Source organism: Sceloporus undulatus, chromosome 6, assembly GCF_019175285.1.
Source record: "Sceloporus undulatus isolate JIND9_A2432 ecotype Alabama chromosome 6, SceUnd_v1.1, whole genome shotgun sequence".
NCBI classification, from domain to species: Eukaryota; Metazoa; Chordata; class Lepidosauria; order Squamata; family Phrynosomatidae; genus Sceloporus; species Sceloporus undulatus.
The window spans coordinates 109405778-109430457 of NC_056527.1; the positions used below are offsets into that span (position 1 = coordinate 109405778).

Here is a 24680-nt window from a genome sequence, read left to right on the forward strand (position 1 = left end):
TTATTATTATTATTATTATTATTATTATTATTATTATTATTATTATTATTATTATTATTATTTTCTTTATTTATACAGCGCTGTAGATTTACATAGCACACAAACAATAAAATGGATAAAGTAAACCTGCCCATGGCATACAATCTAGGAAATAATAGCATAATACACATAAATAATACAAAACAATACAGGAAAGGGTTCAATAAAGTAAAACAGGCAACAAAATAAAACGTCAAATAACAAATAATAGTCACGCAATGCTGGGAACGCTTCTCTGAACAGCATGGTCTTCAACTCAGTTTTGAAAATGGTTTAAGTCTCAGACTTGCATTTTGTTGCAAAATACACACAGAACTACACTTACAAGGTCTGCATTGTATAACACTGTCACTTGAATTGTTGTAAATACAGTAATTTGTCCTGATTTCAGCTTCATCTTGTGCACCATTAAATAAAAAACACAAAAAATGACTGGGACAAAAAAAATTGTTCCAACACATCAATTGCTTTTTTGCAATTGCACTATTTTGTGTCCTGGCCAAGTAAAGTTTTAGCGATAAGTGCAGTAAAAGAGACATGCTATAATTGTCAGTAGGGTGACTCCAGTCAGGTAAAATAAAACTTCCATGAGGCACTGGAGTTTACTGGAGTTAGGAAATGTCTCACGCTACAAAGTGTGTTAGGTTTATTTCAATTTGATTTATCAGATTTTATCGCACTATCATTCCACCTTGTGATTTTTGACTCTGGGATTTGGATGAAACATGGAATTTTATAAATCTAGAACAACCCAAATTGAAGTTTACTTCCATAGGTTTTGGAAACATATATTCATTCTGAGATACAGTTAATAGTACAGCATGGACCACATCTGAGCCATGCCATCAAAGGGCTGCAATTGATCTGAATTATGTATTTCAACCTCAGCCTCCACCTGAACAAATATCTCCTACTTGTGTAGTATGGCAATGATAAGAAAACCAGCAGACAGTACATCAACCTGTGGGAAATTTGTTTGCAAGGGCCACTGCACAATGAGAGTAATATGCTCTGGCTTACTGTATGTCTGTCCATAAAATGGCATAAAGAGTGATCTTTATGAAGGCACAGAATTATTTTTGTTACAGATTTAGGGTAATGTCACATGGTAAGATTCCTGTTTGGTCTTCTAGCAAATAAATGACAAGGCAGCAGTTGATTTCCTTCAAGATGTACGTGGTATTCCTAATTTGGGGAGGTTCAAAACAAGATTCTTTGGGTTTGTTTTTAATTATGGTCATTTTTTGAGACACCAAATTGATATTTGTCACTACGTTTTGCTAAAGGAAAACATTCTGTCACATGTAAATGTATCATCTGGCTCTGGATGTTTGTATATTGTATGGCTTCTGCCACAAGAAGATATTTTTATATCATTGCAATACAGTAAGCCCTACTTATCCATGGATTCTTCATCCACATATTCATCCATTTATGGCTTGAAAATATTCAAAAATATATATAAATTCCAAAAAGCAAAGCTTGATTTTGCCGTTTTACACAAGGGACAGCATTTTCCTATGCCATTGTATTTAATGGGACTTGAACATCCATGGATTTTGGTATTCATGGAGGGGTCCCAGAACTGAACTCCAGTGGACACCAAAAGTGCACTGTACACTGTAATTCTCACTTGGGAATTCACTCTATGCAATTTTTGAAAAATCATGATGGAGGAATGCTAATTCAGTAGAATGCAAACCTTTATCTACAAAAGGCTCCTCCTAATTCAGCCCTTCAAGAGAAGCCAAGAATCTAAGCTTCCAGTTTCAGCCAGTGAGTGATGCTTTATTTTTTTTGATTATTCATTACCTGGCTCTGTACAAAGCCCTCTTTTTGGAAATATTTTTTCTCATCATAGGAAATCTGTGCTGAGCTCATCAAGGTCACTTTCTTCTGTTGCGTCTGGGGGAAAAAAACATTAGCTCTTTCAGAGAGGAGAAAGTTGGTGACCCCAATGTTCACACTAAGGAGTACATCACACGAAGGAGTTCAGGAGTTTATCTGGTGAATATGCCAGAAAAATTGCATAATTATGTGAAACGATTTCACACGATATCGCACAAAACTCGCCATTAAAGTGGTCACAAAGAAGCATTAATGCGCTGCTTTTTACTTTCAAGATTTCAGCAACATTGCATTTCCGATATCACTTTATTTGCGCAATTGTGTGTGATAAACATTTGCGCAATTACTCGCCATTTTCATTTTATTTGTATTATGCTTTAAATGTGCTTTAATCTCTCTTTAATGCCGACATTAATGTGATAAACTCCTAAGAAAGAATCCATGGAGGGTCATCAGTATTTATGCAAAAATCCTTTGTTATTATAGAGATAAATTCAACTGTGGGCATATCCACACTGGCAATGTGTTAGTTGTCTATCAGTCTAACTATCATAATATCCTCCCAAAGAATCCTGGGAATGATAATTTGGTATAGGCACTGATAATTCTATGTTACAGTTTTCTTAATAGATGTACAACTCCCAGGGTTCCTAGTGCAGACATGCCTTGAGATACATGTGATTCTAGGGCAGGCTAGGCTCATGTGAACATCATGTGAAGAAAAGCTTCATGTCCCTCCCATCTCCTAATCTAAGTAACCCCCAGCAGTTGCCTCCATACCTCAGAGAGCCACTTGAAGCCAGTGTCCCCCTTGATTCTGAACTCCAGTGTTTGCTTGGGTTTCAGGGATGGGATGTCACAGCGGACTGTTTTACAGGTGGCCACAGTGCAGTCCTGGAAGGAGGTAAAAGGATATCCTGGGGTCAGGTGATAGTAAAGCTATCATCCATTATGGATACCTCCTGATCTAGAGGCAACCATTTACCCAGTGCTACTCAAGCTATGAAAGAACTAGACAAAATCCTAAAATGTAACAATATGCAGCTGAACACTGAAGTCAGAATTATCCAAGTTGTTGTATTCTTCATCATTATGTACAGATGTGAGAGCTGGATGGTGAAGAAAGCAGATAGGAAGAAAAACAAGTCATTTGAGATGTGAAGCTGGAGAAGAGTGCTGAGAATACTGTGGACAACCAAAAAGATGAACAAATGGGTCATAGAACAGATCAAACCTGGACTCTCCATGGAAGCAAAGAGGTTGTACTTAGATCACAAAATGAGAAGGCATGACTCATTGGAAAAGACTATGATGCTAGGAAAGGTAGAGGGAAGCAGAAAGAGAGGAAGACTGCATGGCAGATAGGTAGACTCAATTGGGGGGGGGGGGGGGGGGGCACAGGACTGAGCCTGCAGGATCTAAGCACAATGGGAGGTCTTGGAAATGTCTCATTCACAGGGTTGCCATGAGTCAAAGCTAAATTATAGGCAGTTAACAACAACAAACCCAAGCTATCTGCTTAAAAATAAGGCTGCTGATGTTAATGTGGATTATACTCACCAGAATGGGACGTTCCTTTAGTTGTTTCACAAAATCCTTGGATCCTGGAGTCTCTTTTTCTGGGACACAATGAGCCAGGTGGAACAACTGGGGGAATGAAATAAGAACATCACATTTGTAAGTTGTTATGGGTGGCCTTATTCCACAGCAAGACAGTATTCATGAGAAAAAGAGTTTATTCCTAGGTTTGAGGACTGGGTTATGGGAGCTTCAGTGCTGAAATTCCTATCTTCCCACCACCAGGCTCTGCTTAGCTAAGCAGGGATGCTGCTTTTACATTTAGGCCACACGCAGAACATCACTTAACACAGGTAAGTTAAGACTGTTTAACTGTAATAAGAAAGGGATAAAAGGGGCCAAAGAGCACTAAAGGCATCTTTTGGCATCTTTCATGTTTATGGCCAGAGTGCAAACTGGGTTGGGGAGTGTTCATAGCCTGCATAAGATAGAAAGAATATCTCACCCTGAACCATGGAAAATTTATTGCAAGTATGCAGTTATGTGAAGAAGCATTTCCTTTTATCTGTCTTGAAACTCCAGACAATATTTTTCATTGTATGAATTTTAGTATTATGAGAAATAATGAAGAACTTCCCCATATACAATTCTGACACAACTACTTATTCTAATTCCCTAAGGTAAATAAACATGAACACATCTTTGTGGTCTCAGGGAAATATACCTCAGCAGCAATGTCTAGGGATGCATTCCAAACCCATATCCCATTCAGTTCCACAGGAAATTGAAACAGCACTGAAACAGGAACCTTTTGTTGGTATGTATTCTTCACCTAAAGAAGAAGAAGAAACACTAGGCTAGAAGGACCATCAGGATAAATGAATAGGAGTCCAAGATTCATAGACCACATCACTCTAATCAAGAAATATTTTCCCATTTTGTGACAAGCGTTACACTGCCACACCAGAAGGTCTGTCTTCATCCAATTTAGCTCAGAGGTTTGACCCACACACTCCTTGCCTATTCCATATTCCCAATCCCTTGCTGTCCACATATTTCGCACCTCGTACAGATGTTCCACAATCTGACTTCGATCTTCCTGTCCAGCAGAAAAATTGACATACTTTGTTGACTCATCCAAACTGGAAGAAAAGAAGTGAGGGTAATCAACCAGTCATATTGAGCTTAACGCATTCCAAAAATCACTTAGGCTACTACTTCAGCAGTTACAATACAATGAGATCCTTCACTACATTTGAGTAAGCAGGCTAGGTTAGAAACGCAGGGCAAGTTGTATGAAACACTTGGTACTGTCTTGAACCTTCTCCATCCTCACATTGTTTATAGGCTTACAAGATGCATCAGAGGCTGAAGAGCTACAACTCAGTTAATAATTCTGGGTGTCTTTTTGCCATTTTTTTGTGTGTATACACAAAATTTACTGCTCTACCATGAAACACAGATTCAGAATAACCAGTAAGGGAGTGTGGCTAGAATTTCTTCTTCATACAGGATAATCACCTCCCAAAAACTATCCAAGGCAAGGACTAAGGGAACAACTTTGGCTGTGTAAATAAACCCTTCCATAGTCAATAACAAGTAGAGAGAGGACCAAACAGGGGAAATGCTTTGGCCCTGGAATACTTGTGGTCACTTACGTGTTTACAAAGATATATACAGCATATTTGACAGTCAACTTTTCTTGGTGAACCATGTCCTGGGTGATCGGGCCATTGTTTTCACTGGGGGGAAAAGGAGACAGGTGGAGGGGGGACATCAGAACACATTTCACACACAGAAATGTCCCATCATGCACTAAGTACACTGACATCTCTTTGCCCTAAGGTACAGAAAATGCTGTTTCCTGAAAAGAAAATGCTATAGATGGAGATGTATTATGCAGCAAAAGTTCACATATAGTTATCTTGCACAGAAACAGTATTTTCTGCACTGATGTTTTTTGTGCAAAATAACCATATGTGAATTTTGTGCAGAATAAGTCCCAAATGGTGAATAGGCTTCATGAGCTGCATGGTTTTTGAAGACTTTCTTGCAGCAGAAAATTAGTGAAGAATTACATCCCGAGAAAACTCGTATAGGATTTTACTGCAAACCAGTTTGAAAGTGTTTGTCACTTCATGACTGCTGATCTCAGTGTGTTTTAATTTTGTCAAGTAGGAACACTGCCAGATGAAGAGACAATTAATTTTACCTGCCAGCTGTAGCATTGATTTGTACCTCATTCCCCAGAGCTGCATCCTGGGATACTGAAAATGTGGCAATGAAGATAACCTGAAACAGAATGAAATACAATACATATGAGAGTGGGCAGACAGATGATAAAGTGAAATCAGAGAATTCACAGTACAAATTTGTTCAATTTTTAAATTCTGAAAACCACCACTCAGTTTACCTGAGCCCCACTTCGGAAGATGGGGTGATTGATGTCACAGGTTGTGTTCCTGACAGGGTCCTCTTCTGCAGCTGGGACAGAGGCACATTTAATGACCACAAACTTTCTGTTGGACTGAGCAGAGAGAGACCAAATTTTGAAAGCAACTAATGTGCAAGTAGCACCTTCATAAGCCAGCCCTATCCCGTCCTCCTTTGGCTCATAGTTTCCCTCTATCTCTCATACCTGCAATAGTGTGAACCTGCGATAGGACAATGCAGAAGGGTATAAGAAGGTTAGAGTGGTGCTATAGGAATCTTCTCCATCATTTCGGATGAAGACTGTGGCATTGACCTCAGGTGTCAGGCCTACCACCAATGTGTCCAAGCTAAAGAAAAGGGAAAGAGAACCTGCTCAATAACCTCTATATTTGAAAGGGAAGACACTTTTTGTATGTTCACCTTCTTTACTATGCCTTCATCTATTTTAGGAATGAGCTCAGCAATCAAAAGGCTGAGTTAAACCCCAGTTCAAAGTCAGCCTTGAAGAGGGGCAATTAGCAAAGATGTGAATGCAAGTTGTGGCCTACATCCCCAGTTTCCAGCTATGCCATCTTGATAATGGCTTAGAGATTCCACCTGCAATTTTCTAAAGGATTTTCTAAATTTTCTAAAGCAATGAACATTGGAGGTTCACTGCTATTGCCATCTGAAACTGAGCAAACCTGTGTAAATTTCATTACAGTATAGTATGAGGATATCAAGATGAAAAATCACATCTTACCCAGAGAAATTGAAGGAAGTTTTTAATGCATCTTTACAGACACCATCTCTGCCACAATTCTTTTCAAACGGCAGCTGTGAGGAAGATTGCCAAGAACATGTCAGCCTTTGGGAGTGGGTGAGACTAATAACATTGCATTAGAGTAAAAGATTCTCTTGCTGTTTATGTTTCTCTCTGTAAATTTTGATACTAAATTTATTTACTCATCACATCTGTATCTTGCATCTCCAGGATACTTCCTTTATTATTTTATCCTTACATCTCTCTTATCAGTTAGGTTATGATGAAAGAGAATAATTAGCCTAATGTGACTCATTCAGTTTAAGGGCTATGGAAATTCTGAAGCCAAGTCTTTTGGGCAGAATATCCCCCACTATCCCAAAATGAAAGACAGTTCTGTTTAATAACTATTAACCAGCGACTGATAAGTAGTAATGAGAATGTACATCCATATGCCTTTCCTCATAAAAGCCCTTACAAATGGTCTGAGCAGAACAATGTCTGAGTGTTAGAGGTTCTAGAACAGGGGAAGTTAATGTTAGAGGTTCAAGAATAGGGGAAGTTAAGAAAGAGAATTGGTCAAGAGACCATTTCTCCATAAATTAAGACCTGGATCACATAATGATATTCAGAGAGATCAGCTTGGAAGTGCAAGAGTCATGGACTTACTGATGCTGTAAACTGATGAGGCTCATCTTCACCAAGGATGGCTCGCAGGTTGTCAGAACCACGAATGGGATCTCCTGTCAGGGTATAATTCAACCGGAGGCTTATAGGAGTGAGGCTGTCTTCTATGCAGGTCTTTTCTCATGGAGGTGCAGGAAATAACAATGAGAGAGGAACTGTGGCAACAACTGTCTCATATACATTCTCACAAGAGTTCTGAACTCACCGGCAACTTTATGCGATACTCCTTGCAGTTCTTTGTCAAGCCGACTTGCATCTCTTCAGTGATGGTGGAGGTACCTGAACCACCATTAAAAATAGCCCGAATCATAGTCCGACCATAATCCAAAGACAAAGTGTACCGAATGGTGCTTGAAATGCTGTTGCCTGAGGCAAGAGAGAGAGGGGGGGAATTATAATCACGTTTTTGTGGATTCCTCCTCTAACCCACCACAGAACAGGTTTTTGAGGAAGGAAAGTTGTGATGTGGTGGGCAACTTCACCACCAGAAATCTCTATCGCAAAATCTCAGGAAATTTATGTTGGTCACAGCTTTAACATTTGAAGATTTCAGTATGAAATGCTTGTAGCAAACAGGATGCTGCACTTAGGAAGTACACAATATTGCCTAGGCTTTTTCTGTGGGTTGCTTCACTTCTATTTACCTCTCTTGGGGGTTCTTCTGTCTTACTGGATCTAATGAGGGATTCATATTATTATTATTATTATTATTAACCTTTATTTATAAAGCGCTGTAAATTTACACAGCGCTGTACATACAATCTTTTTAATTGGACGGTTCCCTGCCCATCAGAACAGAGCAGTGTCTTTCAAGTGTTCTTCCTGCTAGAGGTAATTCTGTGTCAATCTATCCTTTAGCAAACACTGAAGGAAACGTGAGGGCATATCCTAGAGTGAAAAATCAACATGCATGTGGTGCTGCAGAGGTCTTTGTCATCCCACTGTTGTCTCATAAAACCCAGAGACATCTTCACTAGAATGTCCTCAGCATTCTCCTTGAACTGCATGTTTCCTTGGAAAGATTTGTTGTGGTGAACAAGTTATTTGATTGGGAAACTGTCTCCCATTACTGTTCTCACCACTAAGAAGCCCCTAATAAGTCCTTGAAAGATGCAAACAATCCTTGGAACATCGTTTTGGGAGTCACAAGGATATGGTTGGTTGTGCTGTGTGCCTACTAATAATTTCTGCTTATGGTGAACCAAAGGAGAACCAATCATGGGTTTTTCTTGGCAAGATGTGTTCAGGGGGGTTTCTATGGCCTTCCTCTCAGGGTGAGAGAGTGTGACTTGCCCAGGGTTAGCCAGTGGATTTCTATGGCCAAGCAGGGATTTGAACTCTGGTCTTCAGCATCCTAGTCCAACACCCAAACCACTGCCTCATGCTTGCTCTCTTGCCAGTATGTGTTATTAAACAATGAGGCACACTGTTGTCCCTGTTGTCATCTTGCTCTTGAGCAGAAGGGGAGATGCCCTCAGTATTCTGTGTGCATGGCATGCAAGCACACAAGGCTTGTGTTGATCCACTCTCTGTGATCTGTGGGCCTACCAAATTTAAACCGAGAGTCCGACTGGATGTTGAGGCAAACCATTGCCTTGCTGATCTCCTTGTTCAGCACTTCCTGGTCCTGGCACTCAAAGGCAGAAATGGGGATTGTAGATGGAGTAAAAGTGATCCTGGAAGCTACTTGGAGCACAGGCCGAGACCTATTGCAGACAGAGAAGGATGATTATTATAGTTGGGGGAGGGAGGGAGACATGGCATCATTTTATATCCACTCTGAGAAATTCTATCCACTGAGGTGAGCATGGAAGTTCTACCTGCACCATACTAGCATGAATTATATTTTACAAGAGATTTACTCAACACTGATCTTTTAATGGTCATATATGCAGCTTATGCATTTCCTACATTCTTTGGGATATACACACGGACAGAAAAATGTATCTGTTGCAAAGAAATTAAACTTCCCTGCACTTAAATTACAGAGAAAATGGAAAACTGAGCTGCTTCCCTTCTGCTATACCGTGTTAGAGATCCATTCAGAAGTGTCATTTTACTTTGATCATTCCATGTTGCCATATTCACTGAAATGCATGACTGTTTGGAGCAAGAGGAAATGTATGCACAAGTAGCTTTCTTTTAATAGGTGGCCAACACCAGACCTCAGGCTCCTCACCTCAACAACAGCACTTGCCCTTCAGCTCCAACTGCTACATCTGGGAGTCCATCTCCTGTAAGGTCTGATCCACCATCAATTGCTTGGCCAAAGTAATGAAGCCTATTAGTCAGTCTAGAGCCTTGGATACGCTGTGGACAAAAGAAAGAAGATGAGAAGAGTATGTTGTGCCATCAGCCAGTATGAACAGGGCTGTGGATAACAGCTGCTTATCTGGTGGTGGGGTGAAGAAAATTCAGATGCTGTAGGCGCACCTGGCTATACGCTTGGTTTATGGATCTGCTCTTTCCTCGAAATAGGTACACTGCTCCTTGATTCTCATCTTCCATTGGAGCTCCAACTGCTACGTCCGTCCATCGGTCCCCAGTTATTTCACCTATTTCCACTATACTGGCCCCAAAGCGGCCAAAGGGGTGTTTGGTTTCTCCATGCAATTCTTTGCTGCAGAAAAATGAGTCCTCCTAAAAAACATGAGGAAAGGGGACAGATGAGTAGATGAATCAAAGAGAGTTCAAGTGAAAGTGCTCCTTCTTTAATCCGGGTACTGTTTGTTCTGTGGTTCTCTCTGGAATGCCAGGGCCCTTTCATACTACACAGTTATAATACAATGAATTAACTGTATCTGCCATGACTGCATCCTTTGAAATTCTGGGGTTTGTATTTTATGAAGTACTAAAGCAGTGGTTCTCAACCTTCCTAGTGCTGCGACCCTTTAATACAATTCCTCATGTTTGTGGTGACCCCCAAATATGTCTTGGTTCCTAAGACCATTGGAAATACGAGTTTTCTGATGGTCTTAGGTGACCCCTGTGAAAGGGTCATTAGACTCCCAAGGGAGTCGCAACCCACAGGTTGAGAACCGCTGTACTAGAGCTATCCAGCTGAGATTTCTAAATGCTTCTCCTGAAACATCAAATCCTAAGACAACATGGGATGTTGCCAGGTCATTAAAATGGGATCATAGCACTACAATTGTACAGTGTGAAAGGGCCCTCAGAGGAAACAAAGTATGGCAGAATTTGTTGGCTGGGCTTAAGAGAATCCAGCACTTCGCCGTTCTAATTTTGCCATCCATTCATTTTTCCATTTGGCAAGACTATTTTGAATTCCTTCTCCCATGTTTTCTTTGGGTTCCTCTTTCCCCTCTTTAATGCCACCTGGAGTTGACACCTGTCCCCCTGCTTTGATGTCCCAACTCTTGTCTTCCCTGATGACAGGGTGCAGGAAATGGGTGGATGGCACTGGGGGGGGGAACTGTAGCTCAACAGCTACATCTCTGCTCCTGCACTGTACACAAGATGCACTCACAATTTACATTGTGACGTTGCGGCATTGCCCTCACTCCACATTGCCCACAGCTAGGGGTGCAGCAACACAGAACAATTTTATTTCATTGCAAAAAGAGCCCACACTGTTCTTAAATTAAGGATGTCTACCACTTTTCCTTCGCTCCTTATTAATGTCCGCAGCAATAAAAACATGGCCTAGGAACAGCTGTCCTGAAGTAGTTGCCTTGGGCCACAAAAAGAGGAAGGACAGCCTTTTCCTTCACCTACCTTCCTCTCACAGATGTAGACCCTCCCTCCGGTCACAGAGTCATAGTACAGAGGAGCACCAATAAGAATCAGGTCCGTGTTGGTATCTCTATCAAGGTCCACAGAGCAAAGCGCTGCCCCAAAGTATGAGCCAATCTGGATGGGCTGAAAACTTCTATTGTTAAAAACTGTTCCTTGCTTGACCTTCTTCACGCCCACCCATTCCCATTCCCTGTCTATTCCCTTCCCTTACTCCCACTAGCATCCCTAAGCTCTCTGGGTAGCATCTGGAACTGAAACAGAGGTAGTTTTCTGTTCACCTGAAAACGTGCAAGCCAACATGCTGCAACTGCTAAGCTACAGTAGATATCCAGAGACAGGTGTAGCTGTTATGTCTAACCCCAAAGTATATTGGGAGTTGAATGTTTAGAAGGATGCTACAAGTTTTATAAAACTCATAGGACTCCTATGTTGGGCTGTAAATCTTCATTTATTTTATTCTCTTATGCAAGAATGAAAACTACACCACTGAGATTACAAGAGTTTTCCTTCCTTCCTTCCTTTTCCTTCTTGCATCTGACATTTCTTGGTAAAAATCCTAAGTCCCCCCTGCACTAAACTATCATTTTACCCCACCCAAACAATGTTTTTTTTTTTTTTTTGCAGAAAATGATGGTTTCAAACAAAACAGTTTTTGCATAAAGACATCAGCACTTTTATAAAAATCCCATTGTGATCCCCCCCCCAAATTAAAATTAAAATTAAAAAAGGCCGGGAATGCAAAACTTCTCTGAGCAGTTGACTCTCCCCATCCATGGGTATCTTGACCTGCCAAGTCACTCTTTTTCATCCAGGACAAGAAAATTTTGAAAATATTTGTCACCTCTTTAATTGAGAACCATGACACTAAATTAAATTGAAACATACACCCATTTGACTGTGTGACAGCCAAAATGCAGGTCAAATTGTTTTACCATTTCTACTGATACTTTAAAAATGAATTTTGTTGGGCCTGTAAAAACAGAAGTCATTTTCTCTTGACTGTGAAAATGTTAACCAAAGAGTTTTAAATTATTTGCCAAAATTGGGGAAGACAAATTTTTTTCTGGTTTGTGGACTACACAGCTAACTTTCATTAGTACAAGCTAAGAAAAGTCACCTGTGTATATGCTAATACAACCCACAGCTCACACCTCAATATTTTACCTTTTCTGTGGACAGCTCTGATTTTGCCTCCCATTGCCCATTATTTTGGGTGAACCAGATAACCCTGCCAGCATGTTGATATCGAGGAGCTCCCAACACGTAACTATTTTGTCCATTCAGTTGAACTATCTGCATTGAGTAACCTTGGAGGAACACAAAAGAAACAAACAAATCAGACAGCTTAGAGAATAAAGGGAAGCTACTCCTGATGATGCAGATGTAATCTGTTCATAGCTTTACAAGCTTTACTCCTCAAACAGCAGTAATATATACCTGCTTCTGGGGTGAAAATAAATTTGCTTGCATAATGCATAAGGTGTGTGCCATAAACATAACCAAAGGTCCAGGTCAAGCCAAGATGATGCAACAACACTTAAATTTTTGAGGCACTGGTGTTCATGTTGTTCCACAAAGTTGAGAAATGATCTCTTTGGGCTTTTCACAGACTGGTTATTGGTGGGAAACAATGGATGTTATTAAGCAATTGGCCTTTTAGTCAGTGGCATCATGACTCCTAGTTTCACCCTCCCACCTCTGTATTGACCTATTCCCATACCACACCATACAGAATCCTTAATGTTTTTTTTTGTAGTAATGTTACTCACAAATCACAATTCCTGTATATAACTGAATGTAATAAAAACAGTTGTGACATAAACAACTAGAAAAATTAAAATTATACCTTTAAATAACAATACAATATGCACAAACTAAATGTATTTATGTGTAGATGGTTTCATGTTGTTAAAGTGACCATTTGTTAAGATGTGATGTTTTTTGAAGACAATTTTAAAATAATATATATATATATATATATATATATATATATATATATATATATAAGTTTAAAATTTGAATTTGATTTTGTTTTAAAAACCTGGGGCCTCTCCTTTCTCCTCCCACTGAGCCTCACCCCACTCTTCAGTGTTTTAAAGGGACACGGGAAAATGCCATAGCCCATTTCTGCCAAAAGGCAAATGTTTGGGGAGTGGTGTCACTCCGCCCTAGGATGTCACTTGTTGTGGCTACACTGCCTACACGCCTCTAGTAACAGTTTTCCATGCTCATCACATCTGTATGTAAAGTCAGAAACTAAAACACGTTTGGTCTGGCAAACTGGTGAAGAATGTAGGAAAACAGCAATTGGTTTTTTGGAGAACAAGACCACTGTTATCCCAAGACATTTGCTTCCTGATGTGGAACCATGTTGTCACTGTTCCAACCCATTGCAACAGCTAATACTTCTTTTAAAAAATCTTGCTTCCTCCTTCAACATTCTCCAAGCAAGATGTCACCTGAAGCAGGACCTGCCCTAGACAAGACCCATGGTGCAACAAATAAGATACAGCAGGTGCACTTGTATACATATTCCTGTTAACACTCATTTATCCTACACGTCTATAAATGATGAGAAATTCCACAACAGAAGTCTTCAGACTCCCTCTTTCAAAGAAGAAAAGTCTCTAATGGCTTTACTCAGCTCTTCCCATCAAGAGGAGGAATAGCTGCTGACATTCAAAAGCATCTCTAGAGCATAGGAGAGAACAATGCATTTTTAAAACTCATACCAAGATAGGCATCATTCATATCCTTAGTGAGGCTTGACACATTGATAAAGCTTGAATCGCCACGACTCCCATATAGAAAGGTTCCTCCAGACCAGTCATAGGCTCCTACTGCCCCCAATGCTGGACCATCCTAGACAAAACACAACAAACAGAAGAGATGAGAACCCCAAACTGATGGAGAAAATCCATGTTAACCAAAAAGGGAAATCTTTTAACATTTTTCCCCAATGGATTTTAATGGTTGTGCTCCTTTTAAAATTTGTCTTTAATTTATTTAATTTTTCATGGTTTTAATTCTATATATTGTCTAATTGCTTTTTAGAAATAATTTGTATATATTTAACTGATTTTTTTGCATATTTTTTGCAAATCTGTTTTGATTTCAATATTCTGTAAGCCATCTTGAGCCCCCATAGAGAAAAGCCGGGATGTACATGAATAAAACATCATCATCACTGCCATCTCCAATAATCCCCAAAGTTAAGTTACACACCCTCTCCAACCTTTCAAAATAATAAAGCATTTTAAGAAACATTCATTCTCTGAGAAGCTCACTTGATAGTCCCTACTGTACTGGGCTTTTCTGGGCAAATTAGGCTTACAGGCAGTTGCTTGGCTAAACAACATCATCTGCCAATCTCTCTTCTGTATTCAAGACTCCAAGTTAGGCCTCCATCAGTAAGAACAGCTTAATTTTGCTAATTTCCCTTCTAACCATTCTAACACTAATTCTAGACAGGTATGTTTATATATGAAGAGTCCATTCTGGATGGGATTTGCCTGAGACCAAAAACTTCATAATCAAGCTGGCATTTGAGTATAATTGGAAAGGGCATCTGCTGCATCAGATTTGGCCTTCAACTTGTCAAAATCTACCTTGGTTTTGGGGGGCTTTGATATATTAATTCACAGAAGGTGAAACTTGGGGGCTGGAGTGACTCACCGGGGTCAACAAGGCACTGAATCCCTCCTGGGACATCTCTAACTGGAAGGAGCTGCCAGTTTTTGATTGTGTACCTATAGAAGAAAGATGGAAGGAAAGACAGAGGTGCACAGTTCCGGCATCTTAGCTGTTTTCATGCCCCTGGGAACTCACACTTTTAGAATTTGACTAGCGTGTCAATCTGTGTATCATGGACTGGCATGAGGGTGACATTTCTAACTAGGGTTGCCACCACTCAGGCCGGGCCCTTAGTATCAGGGACTGGGCTCTCTTCTCCAGTCCTCATGGTAAGATGGAAGAATCTCAGGGCAAGAGTGTTGTCCTGAAAAGAGTATTTTCCTCCTTTGTTAGACTTGAACCCTGTCTGCATGGGTCAAATAAAAGATTCTCTCTCCACCCTCTCGGTTGGGGAGTCCAGACAATGCAGGGCCCAATTCCCAGTTCTGGTGTAAATAGTCAACTGGTGTTGCAACAGAGGGCCCCAGGGAATGGGGTGACATCAGAGCAGCTTTGTGGCTAGAATACTCTCGGCTGCTCTCAGGTATTCTGGTCTATGCGGCCCTGGCCACAGTGCTATTTTAATGGCAGATGCTGTGGAAATGCTTCATGTATCATACTAAATGGCATCATCTGAAACTGTCCCTTGCAGTATCACACTGGTAACATCACCAGGGCCTTCTCCTTGTGACATCACAAGTGATTACCCATTGCTTTTTGTTCATTGTTTCAGATTTTTGGGCCTGCAATCTCAGGCCTTGGGATAGTCATGACCAGGCAACCTTTCTTCTAATTGCTTTTCAGTGGCAAAGATCTTAACATGATTTCTAGTCTTACAGGACAAGCTGGTTGTTTGATACCTTCAATGGCAAAAATTTTATCCTGGAGTTTGTTCTGGATGTCCTTGAGCGCATCAAAGTTGTCCACTGGGAAAACATGGTCAGATGGTGGTGAAGAGGCAATGCTGATAAGCTCCTGATTGGCTCTGCCTTTTGAGAAAACTTCTCCCACCTTTGAAGCGTGACAGAGAAAGGGGGGGGGGGGAATAAAGTAGAGAATGAAAAATTCATTCATATATTCAAGATAGTGCTGCTGCCAACATGTTCAGATTACAAATCTGGCATGTTACTAACAGTCACCCATAACCTCAAATTGTCCTAATCAATGCCTGGTTCCCACTTTTTCAGCTGTTTTTAAAATGTTCCAGTTTATCTCTCCTCCTCCAATGTTTCCCATTTCTCCTCAGCTTATTCCATTGCTGCAAACTGTGTTCAAAATGCAAAAGTAATTTTCAATCATATAACTCAGCAGAGGGGAGAAGAGAAGAGGGCATGGAATCTTGCCCTTTCCAGACGACTCAGGCAAAAGCAAAATGCCGCAGGCTTTCCTGGCTTGTACGCTATTCTTCAATAATAATTTTTGTCATTTCAGTCACACTCTTCTGTTGCTTGCACCTAGTTTTTAGACAAGATCTATTATTCCTATTATTTCCTTGTCTTGTATTTTAATGTGAACTGAAAACAAAAAAATGTTTTACCACTCTCAACCACCTCCCCTGGTTGCGATGGTTTCTTTTTGGTGTCCTATATCTTTCCCTACTTCCTGTCCATCTTCTCCACCTTAAATATACTCTATTGGGCAGCATCCCATGGATTTTGAAGAAAGACAACAAGCTGGAGATTATAAAAGAGAGATAAGAATTCTCCACACCAGGATTAGGCAAGTGCACCAGGATGAGGCCATGTTTCCTATCACTGCCTCTTGTTCGTACCACTGCACCTACTGTAATCTAGAAGTGATGTGACATCACTTTTGGAGCATTATTGCATTACAAAAGTAAACTAAGAGGCAGTGAAAGAGAAGCAGCTTTCTCTTTATCTCTCCCCATGACATTCTAGCACTTTTGTCTAATGACAAAAGGCATACTTTTATGACAGTTTCCCTCAAGAACAGAATGGAAGTGCTTTGAGGGCATTCATTGCCTCTTGTCTTACTTTTGTAATACAATAAGGCTCTTGGCTTCATTTTCAGATATTTTTCATTTGGCAGATTGGGGAAGGTGGGAGGCTGTTGAATATATGTAGTGGTTTTGACCACTGTTTTAAATTTGAATGTCAAAAACCAGCGTAATGTTATTTTTTTGAAAATGGGGGTGGAGGAACCAAGGGCTGCACAAAAGGGGTTCCTGAACTGCATGAAGCTCATAGGTTGCACTTTCCCCACCGCTGGACGCTGTTCCAACTTCGAGTCACCAACCAGCCACAAGAAAACATCCCACTTGTTCTTGTGCTTCTAACAGCCGCTTGATTTGCTTCAATAAATTGATGGAGCTTTTCAAAGGAGATCAAAGTCCTGCAAAATGAGCCTGCAAAAAAGGCTAGGTACCCCATTCGAATCTTATAAACCTTTCTGGATATTTTATATGTCCTGTTCATGGTTTCGAAATTTCTTTTCTAGCTTTCTCACCCCAATGGCAAAGCGGATGATGCCAGCTTTCTCAGCCTGCGGTATAACATCGCTGTACTCCAAGGCATCCCCTGTTTTCTCTCCATCAGTTATCACAATGAGAACCTTAGAGGCATCATGTCGGGATCCTTTTTCTGGGACAAAGAGCTCACGCCTGCAGAAAATTTAGGGAATCAGAAAACCAAACTCTTTCCTTTTATATTCTGAATGAATGAATGAATGAATGAATGAATGAATATTTGGAGATAATGTCCAGGGCCTTGTGGCCTACAGGCCTCCTCAGTCAGCTGGCCAGAGAGCAGTAAATGATGGGGAAAGCAGCAAAAAGACTATCAACAGCCTACAATGGCCCAATGCTGTTCTCTCATTCTTAAAAACCTTGGCCAGGGTTCTACAGTTAGTAACTGTTCCATTTTCACGATTGCTACACAGCTGCATCTGCATTGCAGAAATAATCCAGTTTGGCATCATTTTAACTGCCATGGCTCAATGCTTCAGAATTTGGGGAGTTATAGTTTTGTGAGATATTGAACTTTCTCTGTCAGAGAGCTCTGGTGGTGCCACAACAGACTACAATTCCAAGGATTCCGTAGCATTGACACTGTATATTGGTTTACTTAAAGATAGATAGTGAAATTCTGTTCACATTTTGGGATTCTAGATTTCAAGGGTGTTTATAAGGGTCTAACCAAATAGAATCAATTTGCACATTCTGGTAGCTTTTAGAAAGAAGCTCCAGGCAGAAAGCTATTCAAGGATGCAGCAGGAGCCCTGAAAACCCTTATCAGTATTGGAAGGATGATGCAAAAACTGCATTTTAAGTTTGGGAATGCAATGACAGTACAGTGGAGAAGTAACCATAAGCTACAGCGGAACAAGGATCAAAGATCAGTGAAGACAATTCTGAAATGTAAAATTTGAAAATTACATCTTAAGGATTCTGTTTGTTTAATGAAACAATGTGGAAGCAACCAACCTCACGTTGAGTGGAATGAACAAAAGATTACTTACACTACTTTCTGGATATATGTAGCTGTGAGAGTTGCCCCTCGCAGCTGCTGGACTTGTCTAAGCAATTCATCAGGATCTCCAATTCTCTGAAACTCAAGGAAGTCAAAATGTTCCCGATAACGGCGTGCGTACTGGGACAAGGCAAACTAAAATAAGAGAGGGAAAGAAAGACACACCTGGATAAAAACTGCAAATTTGGCAAAGGTCCCTCAGTTTTGCAGCACTATATAAATGAACGTTAATAATAAATAATAACAATGATGTACATTACTATCCTCAGGTTCTGATAGTCACCATTATGGCAAGCAGGAAAAAGTTATTGAAGGCACTAAAAATCTACTTAGTTGACCATTCAAAATCCTAATAAGATCTCCATTTGGCTTTTCAGATTCCAGCATGTTTTCCCCACACATTTTGAAGCTAAGGGCTAGTAACCTGCCTTAGTGATTGAAATATCCTTTTCTCATATTCTCAGGATGTCAATGCTGTGCCCAGATTTAATTTAACATATATATTCAACTATAAGTCAACCTCATGTATAAGTCGAGAGCAGTTTCCTAAACAGTCTTCAGAAACATTCAGAATTCTTTCTTTGTTTGGATAATTTTTGCTTATGAGGACAGCATTAAATGAGAATAGGATGATTTTCAACTACTGCCATACTAGCTAGTAGGTACTGGCAACTGTAGTCTGGTCATTTTTAACAATCCTGTAGCATGGCAGTAAAAAAAAATCCAAGCTTTGTGAATACATTATTTGGAATTTGTCTTCCATTTTTAATGTGCTATGATTGTCCAGTCCATTAAGTTATCAACCAGCTTTCAGTTGACACATAAAAAGCAGAAAAGTGATCAGGTAAAACATTTGATCCCATGTGTGGCTTCAAAACTATCCATATGTTACCTGGGTGTTGGTATTTTGGAAACGCTTCATGACCTTAGATACAAATGTCTTCATCTGTGAGAACTCTCTCTCGTTAATGCTTCCTGAACCGTCTATCAGAAATACTATGTCAGTGAGCCGTTTTGGACAATCTAGGGATGAAACACAAATTGAAAAGGAGGGGGGAATGAGAAAAAAATGAGAGCACATAACAAATGAGATCAATTAACATCTATTGTAGCATTAATATATAACCTCTATGAATGGCCTCCCCTTAGCTTTTCAGTGCATATTTATGGGGGAGGGCAGGAGAGATGCTATGGCCAATATTTATATTGGTCCTACACCTCATTGAAATAAGATGCCTTTCTTTCCATGTACATATGATTAGGATTGTGCTGTAAAGCATTTGGAAGAAGCAACACCAAACTTATAGGACTGAAATTCCCAAGGATTATACAGAGAGCTTGACAGTTAAGAAAGTAGGAAGATCAATGCATTTGAGATGTGCTACTGGAGACAAGTGCTGAGGATCCTGTGGATGGCCAAAAAGACAAGCAAATGGGTCCTTGAACCGATCAAACCAAAAATCTCCCTGGAAGCCAAAATGATAAAACTGAGGCTGTCACACTTTGGGCACATCATGAGAAAGGAGGACTCACCAGAAAAAAACAATATTACTAGGAAAGGTGGAAGGAAGTAGAAAGTGAGGAAGGTCACATATTAGATGGATAGACTCTATTAAAGAGATCATGGGTATAGGTTTACAGGACCTAAGCAGAGCAGTGGAGAAAAGGGAGTCTTGGAGGTGTCTCATCCACAGGGTCACCATGGGTTGAGATCAACTCAGCAGCAGTTAACAACAAAATACATATGACTTTAGATCTATGACTTTAGTTTTCTCTGTATGTCCCTGAATCTTGATTTTACCTGGCAAACTTTGAGGAAAACGCTTTGTCTCCATCAAATTCTGGTCAAGGAGAAAGCAATAGCCTTTGAGGTATATGTTTTCCCCACAGGTCTGATGTACTGTGGGCCCACAGACCTGTGGAATCAAAGGGCAGTGGTTAGAAGTGGTCAGACACAAAGTTATCAACAACTAATATATTATTTTAAAAGATTCAAATAAGTACAGAGTTCACACAACAAGCTGACTCTTAAAATCTTGTGCACTTGTCTTTTTTTAGGGGAAAGACCCAAATATTTCAGTTTGGATCTTTAAGAAGTATTCTGCCTCTTCAAAAATATACTTTCCTTTCAACAATGTTATTGCACATTTCTCAGTTAAATTATAACATTAGGTGGCATTGTGGAATCTGAGGTGATAAGGAAATGTTAAGGCTCAGAAATAATATGTAATAATCCAGTTACCCACAACTAGTGAATACTGTGGTGAATGAGAGTAGAATGAAGTTACATCTGAAGGGGATGCAAAAAATAAGAATGAAGATACTTTATTCATATGATAAAATGTTTACTATTACTTTCCACAGTTTTTGTTGTTAGAGACATTTAGACAAGGATTGTACAAGTTTTATGTCATTTTCTTATCAATCCTTAGGAGTTTATTCTTTAAAAAAAAAAAGTAACAGAAAAGTACTAAGCAGCACAACAAGAAATATAACAATTTCCCTTTTCAACACTGTAATTTGTAAAACCAGTGGGTTCCTTTTCAAATTCATACCAGCAGGAACATATTACTTTCCACACTCTGGGAAATTTCAGCAGGTATACCCTGCCATGCAAGCCGTGACTCCTGCTGAAATTTCTTTAATAAATGTGTAGACATCTGTTAAAAGTGCAGAAGCCTTGTCATCTTTTGTATCTGGCCAGGAGTGAGATGGAAGAAACAAGGAGGCATGATGGAAAAGGAGCCAAAGGGTAAGGAACATGACCCACGAAAGGGAAATTTCAAACCCCACTGATGTTGATACAGTATGCTTATTTGCCATTTTCATTTGCGGTAATCATGAAACCCACTGTGTGACCATGCATGCAAATCACATGCTCTCAGCCTCAGGGGAAGGCAATGGCAAACCTCCTCTGAACAAATCTTGCCAAGAAAACTCCATGTTAGGGCCTTAGACCAGCTCTTAGGGCTGCCATAAATTGGAAGCAACAATACTCATTTGCCAACAATGCAAGGCTAAAGTAACTGACAGATTTCCTTAGCCGTACTTTTATGATTCAATCATATACAGCTGGTCCTCCATATCGATTAATTCTGCATCCATGGTTTCCACCATCCATGGCTTGATTATATGCATATAGCAGACCATCATTTTGCCATTTTATATAACCCACACTATTTCACTACCCCACTATATATAATGAGACTACAGCATCCACAGATGTTGGTGTCCATGGGAAGTCCTGGAACCAAACTCCTGTGGATACCAAGGACCAAGTGTATCAACAAGTAGTACAGTACTTTTCAGAAATTAGAAGTAGTCTTTTAAAAAAAATTTGTGGGGTTTTCAGGCTCTGTGGACATGTTTTTAAAGCCTCGTACCGGCCTTGGTGCTTACCAACAACTGAGAGTCATGAGCTGATAGAGACAAACTGAGAGACATGTTCACTGCATCATCAGGGCCTGGCAGTAAGAAAAATACACATGGATGGTGTCATTTATTACAACTTAAGCTTTGTAGGTTAAAATCTACCAACATTCTTTTTTTCTTGCTTTATTCTCAATGTCAGGGTGTCTCATATCTCTATCTATAATGCAATTATCCCACCTCATTCATACAATTTTGGAGTGTCCAGAGAATATCATCTTTCCCTCATAACCCTCCTGTGCTTTTTCATGGCTCCCTACAACCTTCTTTTTAAAAGAAAGAAAGGAGGAAGGAAAGAAGGAAGGAGGGAAGGAAGGATGAAACAGTGCACAATCCCTATATTAGTAGTGCCAGTCAGGAGCTATCTGTCCTGAAGCAGTCTTCGGATTAAAAAAATAAAGACTGATAGATTACTGATGGGAAACAATTTAAGTTATTATTTTTCACATGCACTATTTATCCAGTCTTTATAGCATGCCATAAAATTATATTTCCACCCTTATTGAAGGGGAGATTACATTTCAGACTCAGGGACAGCTCTTGTCAAAGAACATGTCACTGCCTTTTCTTAACAAATTAGACCAGTAGACATTATTACATTAACCAAGAATCTCTGAAACATATTAGCATTTATTAATGTAAATTTAGTTATGACTTTTTAATAGATGAATAAAAACACTCTAGTCTATGTTCAAACTAGATAATATTTTACTGCATTATTTCATTTCCATAGCATAGGGCTAATAGTAATGATCTAGGATAGAATGGAGAATGCACTTACATCTTTGCAGGTAGATGTAAAGTTTGCAGGAAGCAGTATTTAGTAGTTTGTCAACTTCTGTATTCACCTGCAGGCTACCATGTCACTACAATGTATGGGCATTCAGACATTGGCTAGGAAGTACAGGAGCACAATAAGAGTGCCTAGTGTTCATCAGATGTGCATGTGCCCAATGCACCTCACAATTGTCCCATACACATTACAAGTGACAATGTGCAACACAAGTGTCTAATGCAAATCACAAGTGACCAATATACATCTGAAATGTCACGTGTACATCATAAGTGCCTGATGCTCATCAGGAGTATCTGATGCTCGTTGGAAGCACCTGACACACCTCAGAATACTTTTGCTGATGCTTAAATGTGCATCTTTGCAATTCGCTAACAGGTTTTGTTGCATTTCTGCAAGGTGGCTATGGATTTATAAAGTTATGAATTGTAGACTGTGGTGTAGACTCTCAGCCCTAATTTACAGACAGGTTTGATCCAAGGGATAGTGCTGCATTAGGTTGATATGGACTGTTGGCAGGGGAGGAAAAAAATCTTTTCTTTCCCCTAGTGCTGTTATCCTGATTTACTGGACTGGCCCAACACATTTTGCTGCCTAAGGTCAAGGACAAGATGGCACCCTGCCTAGTCCACTTAAGTCACTTCAGCACTGGGTTAGGGTTTTGTGCAAAACCAAAAGGCAACAGTCTAGCTTAGAGAGTGCAGGATCAGCAATGTGGCACACAGAACTCTGTTGTCCAAGAGAGAGAAATGTCTGGGGGCACAAGAGGAACCACTTTCATTGGGCCCCCAACACCTGCCACCTTGGGTACTTGCAGAGTAAGCCTAATGACAGGGATGGCCCTGCCTATGTACACATTTCTTTCTACATTGTTATTTGCTCTGGGAGGGAGGCTTCTTTTTGCAGCTATAGCAAATGTTTATTCCTTCCTGGATAAATAGTAGGTGGAGGTTGAGTGGATTTTTGTCAGGACAAGAGTGCAGAGGAACAAATTTACCTCTCATGCATCAAGGGCCGGATGTGAGACTGGTATTTTATTAAAAGTTTCAGAAACAAGGAAATGTGATCACACGTTTGAGCTATCATGTAGTCTGGTTCTTGGATGTTGTGTTTCATATCAGATTCAGTGACATTTCCCTCTGTAGCAGTTTTTGGTCTTACACAATGGTGGTTCAGTTACAAAACTGAATACAGCCTGTGGTGTTGTATGCTTCAAAAGTAATCCACATGTTCTAGCTCTGGACTGCATCCCTCTGTTGCAACACCATAGAAAAGCAGATCCATCTAAGTCAAGCACTTACTCTGAAAAACAACTTCCTGGCATCTGCCTGATTTGCGTGGTGTTGGCTGACATTTATACAGTTTTCCTGTTTTATTCACATTGCCATTCTGGAGAGGGGCACCAACAAACACCCTGCAGGAATGGTAACACATAAAGAAAATTCAGCAGGAAAATTACAGTGGGCCCTTGGTATCTGCTAAGATTTGGTTCCAGGACCTTCCCCTCCCCTGTAGATACCAAAATCCATGGATGTGTGAGTCCCATTAAATACAACGACATAATAAAATTGTTTTCCTCATATGAACAAGATGTTCTTTTTTGGAATTTGTATATTTTTAAAATATTTTCAAGCCATGGATGGTTGAATTCGGGGATAAAGAATCTGTGGATACGGAGGGCCTATTGTATACCCAGAGCTTGGAAAACCTACTTTTGGGGCTACACCATCCAGAATCCCTCAGGCTCATGGTAGTAGGTTTCTGAATATAACAACTTTGGGAATATATAGGGACAGGATAGCAAGAAACAATCTGTTCTCAAAAGATTTGGAGTTGAGTGTACAGTAGTTCCATACCCAGCATTTGCTCCACTTCCAAACTGCACAACACTCTGCCCAAAGCCCTTTGCTGTTTCTTGGAAGGTGATGGGATGTTCTGTATCCAAACTGAATCCATGGCATGGTGTTAATACTGCAGGAAGATAAACAAAGAGCATCAGATTTTTCATTCAGGAAGAGTAAGTAACACTAACAACAGTGGAACAGCCTGGGAGCTGAAGTGTACCAGATGAAGGAATCTACCATTTGGAAAAGGCATAGCTAGCTCATTGACAAAAAAACAGCTTTAACTGCTGTATGCTCCAGATCCACCTCCAATGATCAGGGGAAGGCTAAGGGGTGGGAATTTCCATTTGATCTGCCAAGTCAATGGAAGCTCTGTTCTCCAACCCAGTTTTCTCTCTTCTGTTCCTTCTTCCAGTTACTCTGACTCTGAC

The 24680-nt window shown here is 40.1% G+C and overlaps 1 protein-coding gene across 1 annotated transcript in view; it reads right to left on the bottom strand.

Annotated features, from left to right (window-relative positions):
* LOC121933592 (integrin alpha-X-like) overlaps nt 1-24371 on the bottom strand; it is a 26961-nt gene extending 2590 nt beyond the window's left edge. The window contains exons 1-25 of the mRNA XM_042473558.1: nt 24262-24371; nt 19985-20099; nt 19076-19206; nt 18173-18318; nt 17162-17315; nt 15556-15706; nt 14699-14772; nt 13756-13885; nt 12188-12330; nt 11003-11146; nt 9701-9907; nt 9447-9577; nt 8816-8973; nt 7473-7633; nt 7250-7381; nt 6581-6654; nt 6044-6185; nt 5819-5932; nt 5618-5697; nt 5064-5147; nt 4469-4547; nt 4130-4237; nt 3448-3534; nt 2668-2781; nt 1852-1944 (exon numbers count right to left, since the gene is read on the bottom strand). Coding sequence (XP_042329492.1) covers nt 1852-1944; nt 2668-2781; nt 3448-3534; nt 4130-4237; nt 4469-4547; nt 5064-5147; nt 5618-5697; nt 5819-5932; nt 6044-6185; nt 6581-6654; nt 7250-7381; nt 7473-7633; nt 8816-8973; nt 9447-9577; nt 9701-9907; nt 11003-11146; nt 12188-12330; nt 13756-13885; nt 14699-14772; nt 15556-15706; nt 17162-17315; nt 18173-18318; nt 19076-19206; nt 19985-20099; nt 24262-24366 — 3057 coding nt within the window. The 5' untranslated portion in view covers nt 24367-24371. The remainder of the gene's footprint in view (nt 1-1851; nt 1945-2667; nt 2782-3447; nt 3535-4129; nt 4238-4468; nt 4548-5063; nt 5148-5617; nt 5698-5818; nt 5933-6043; nt 6186-6580; nt 6655-7249; nt 7382-7472; nt 7634-8815; nt 8974-9446; nt 9578-9700; nt 9908-11002; nt 11147-12187; nt 12331-13755; nt 13886-14698; nt 14773-15555; nt 15707-17161; nt 17316-18172; nt 18319-19075; nt 19207-19984; nt 20100-24261) is intronic.
* Nucleotides 24372-24680: the final 309 nt, after the last annotated feature.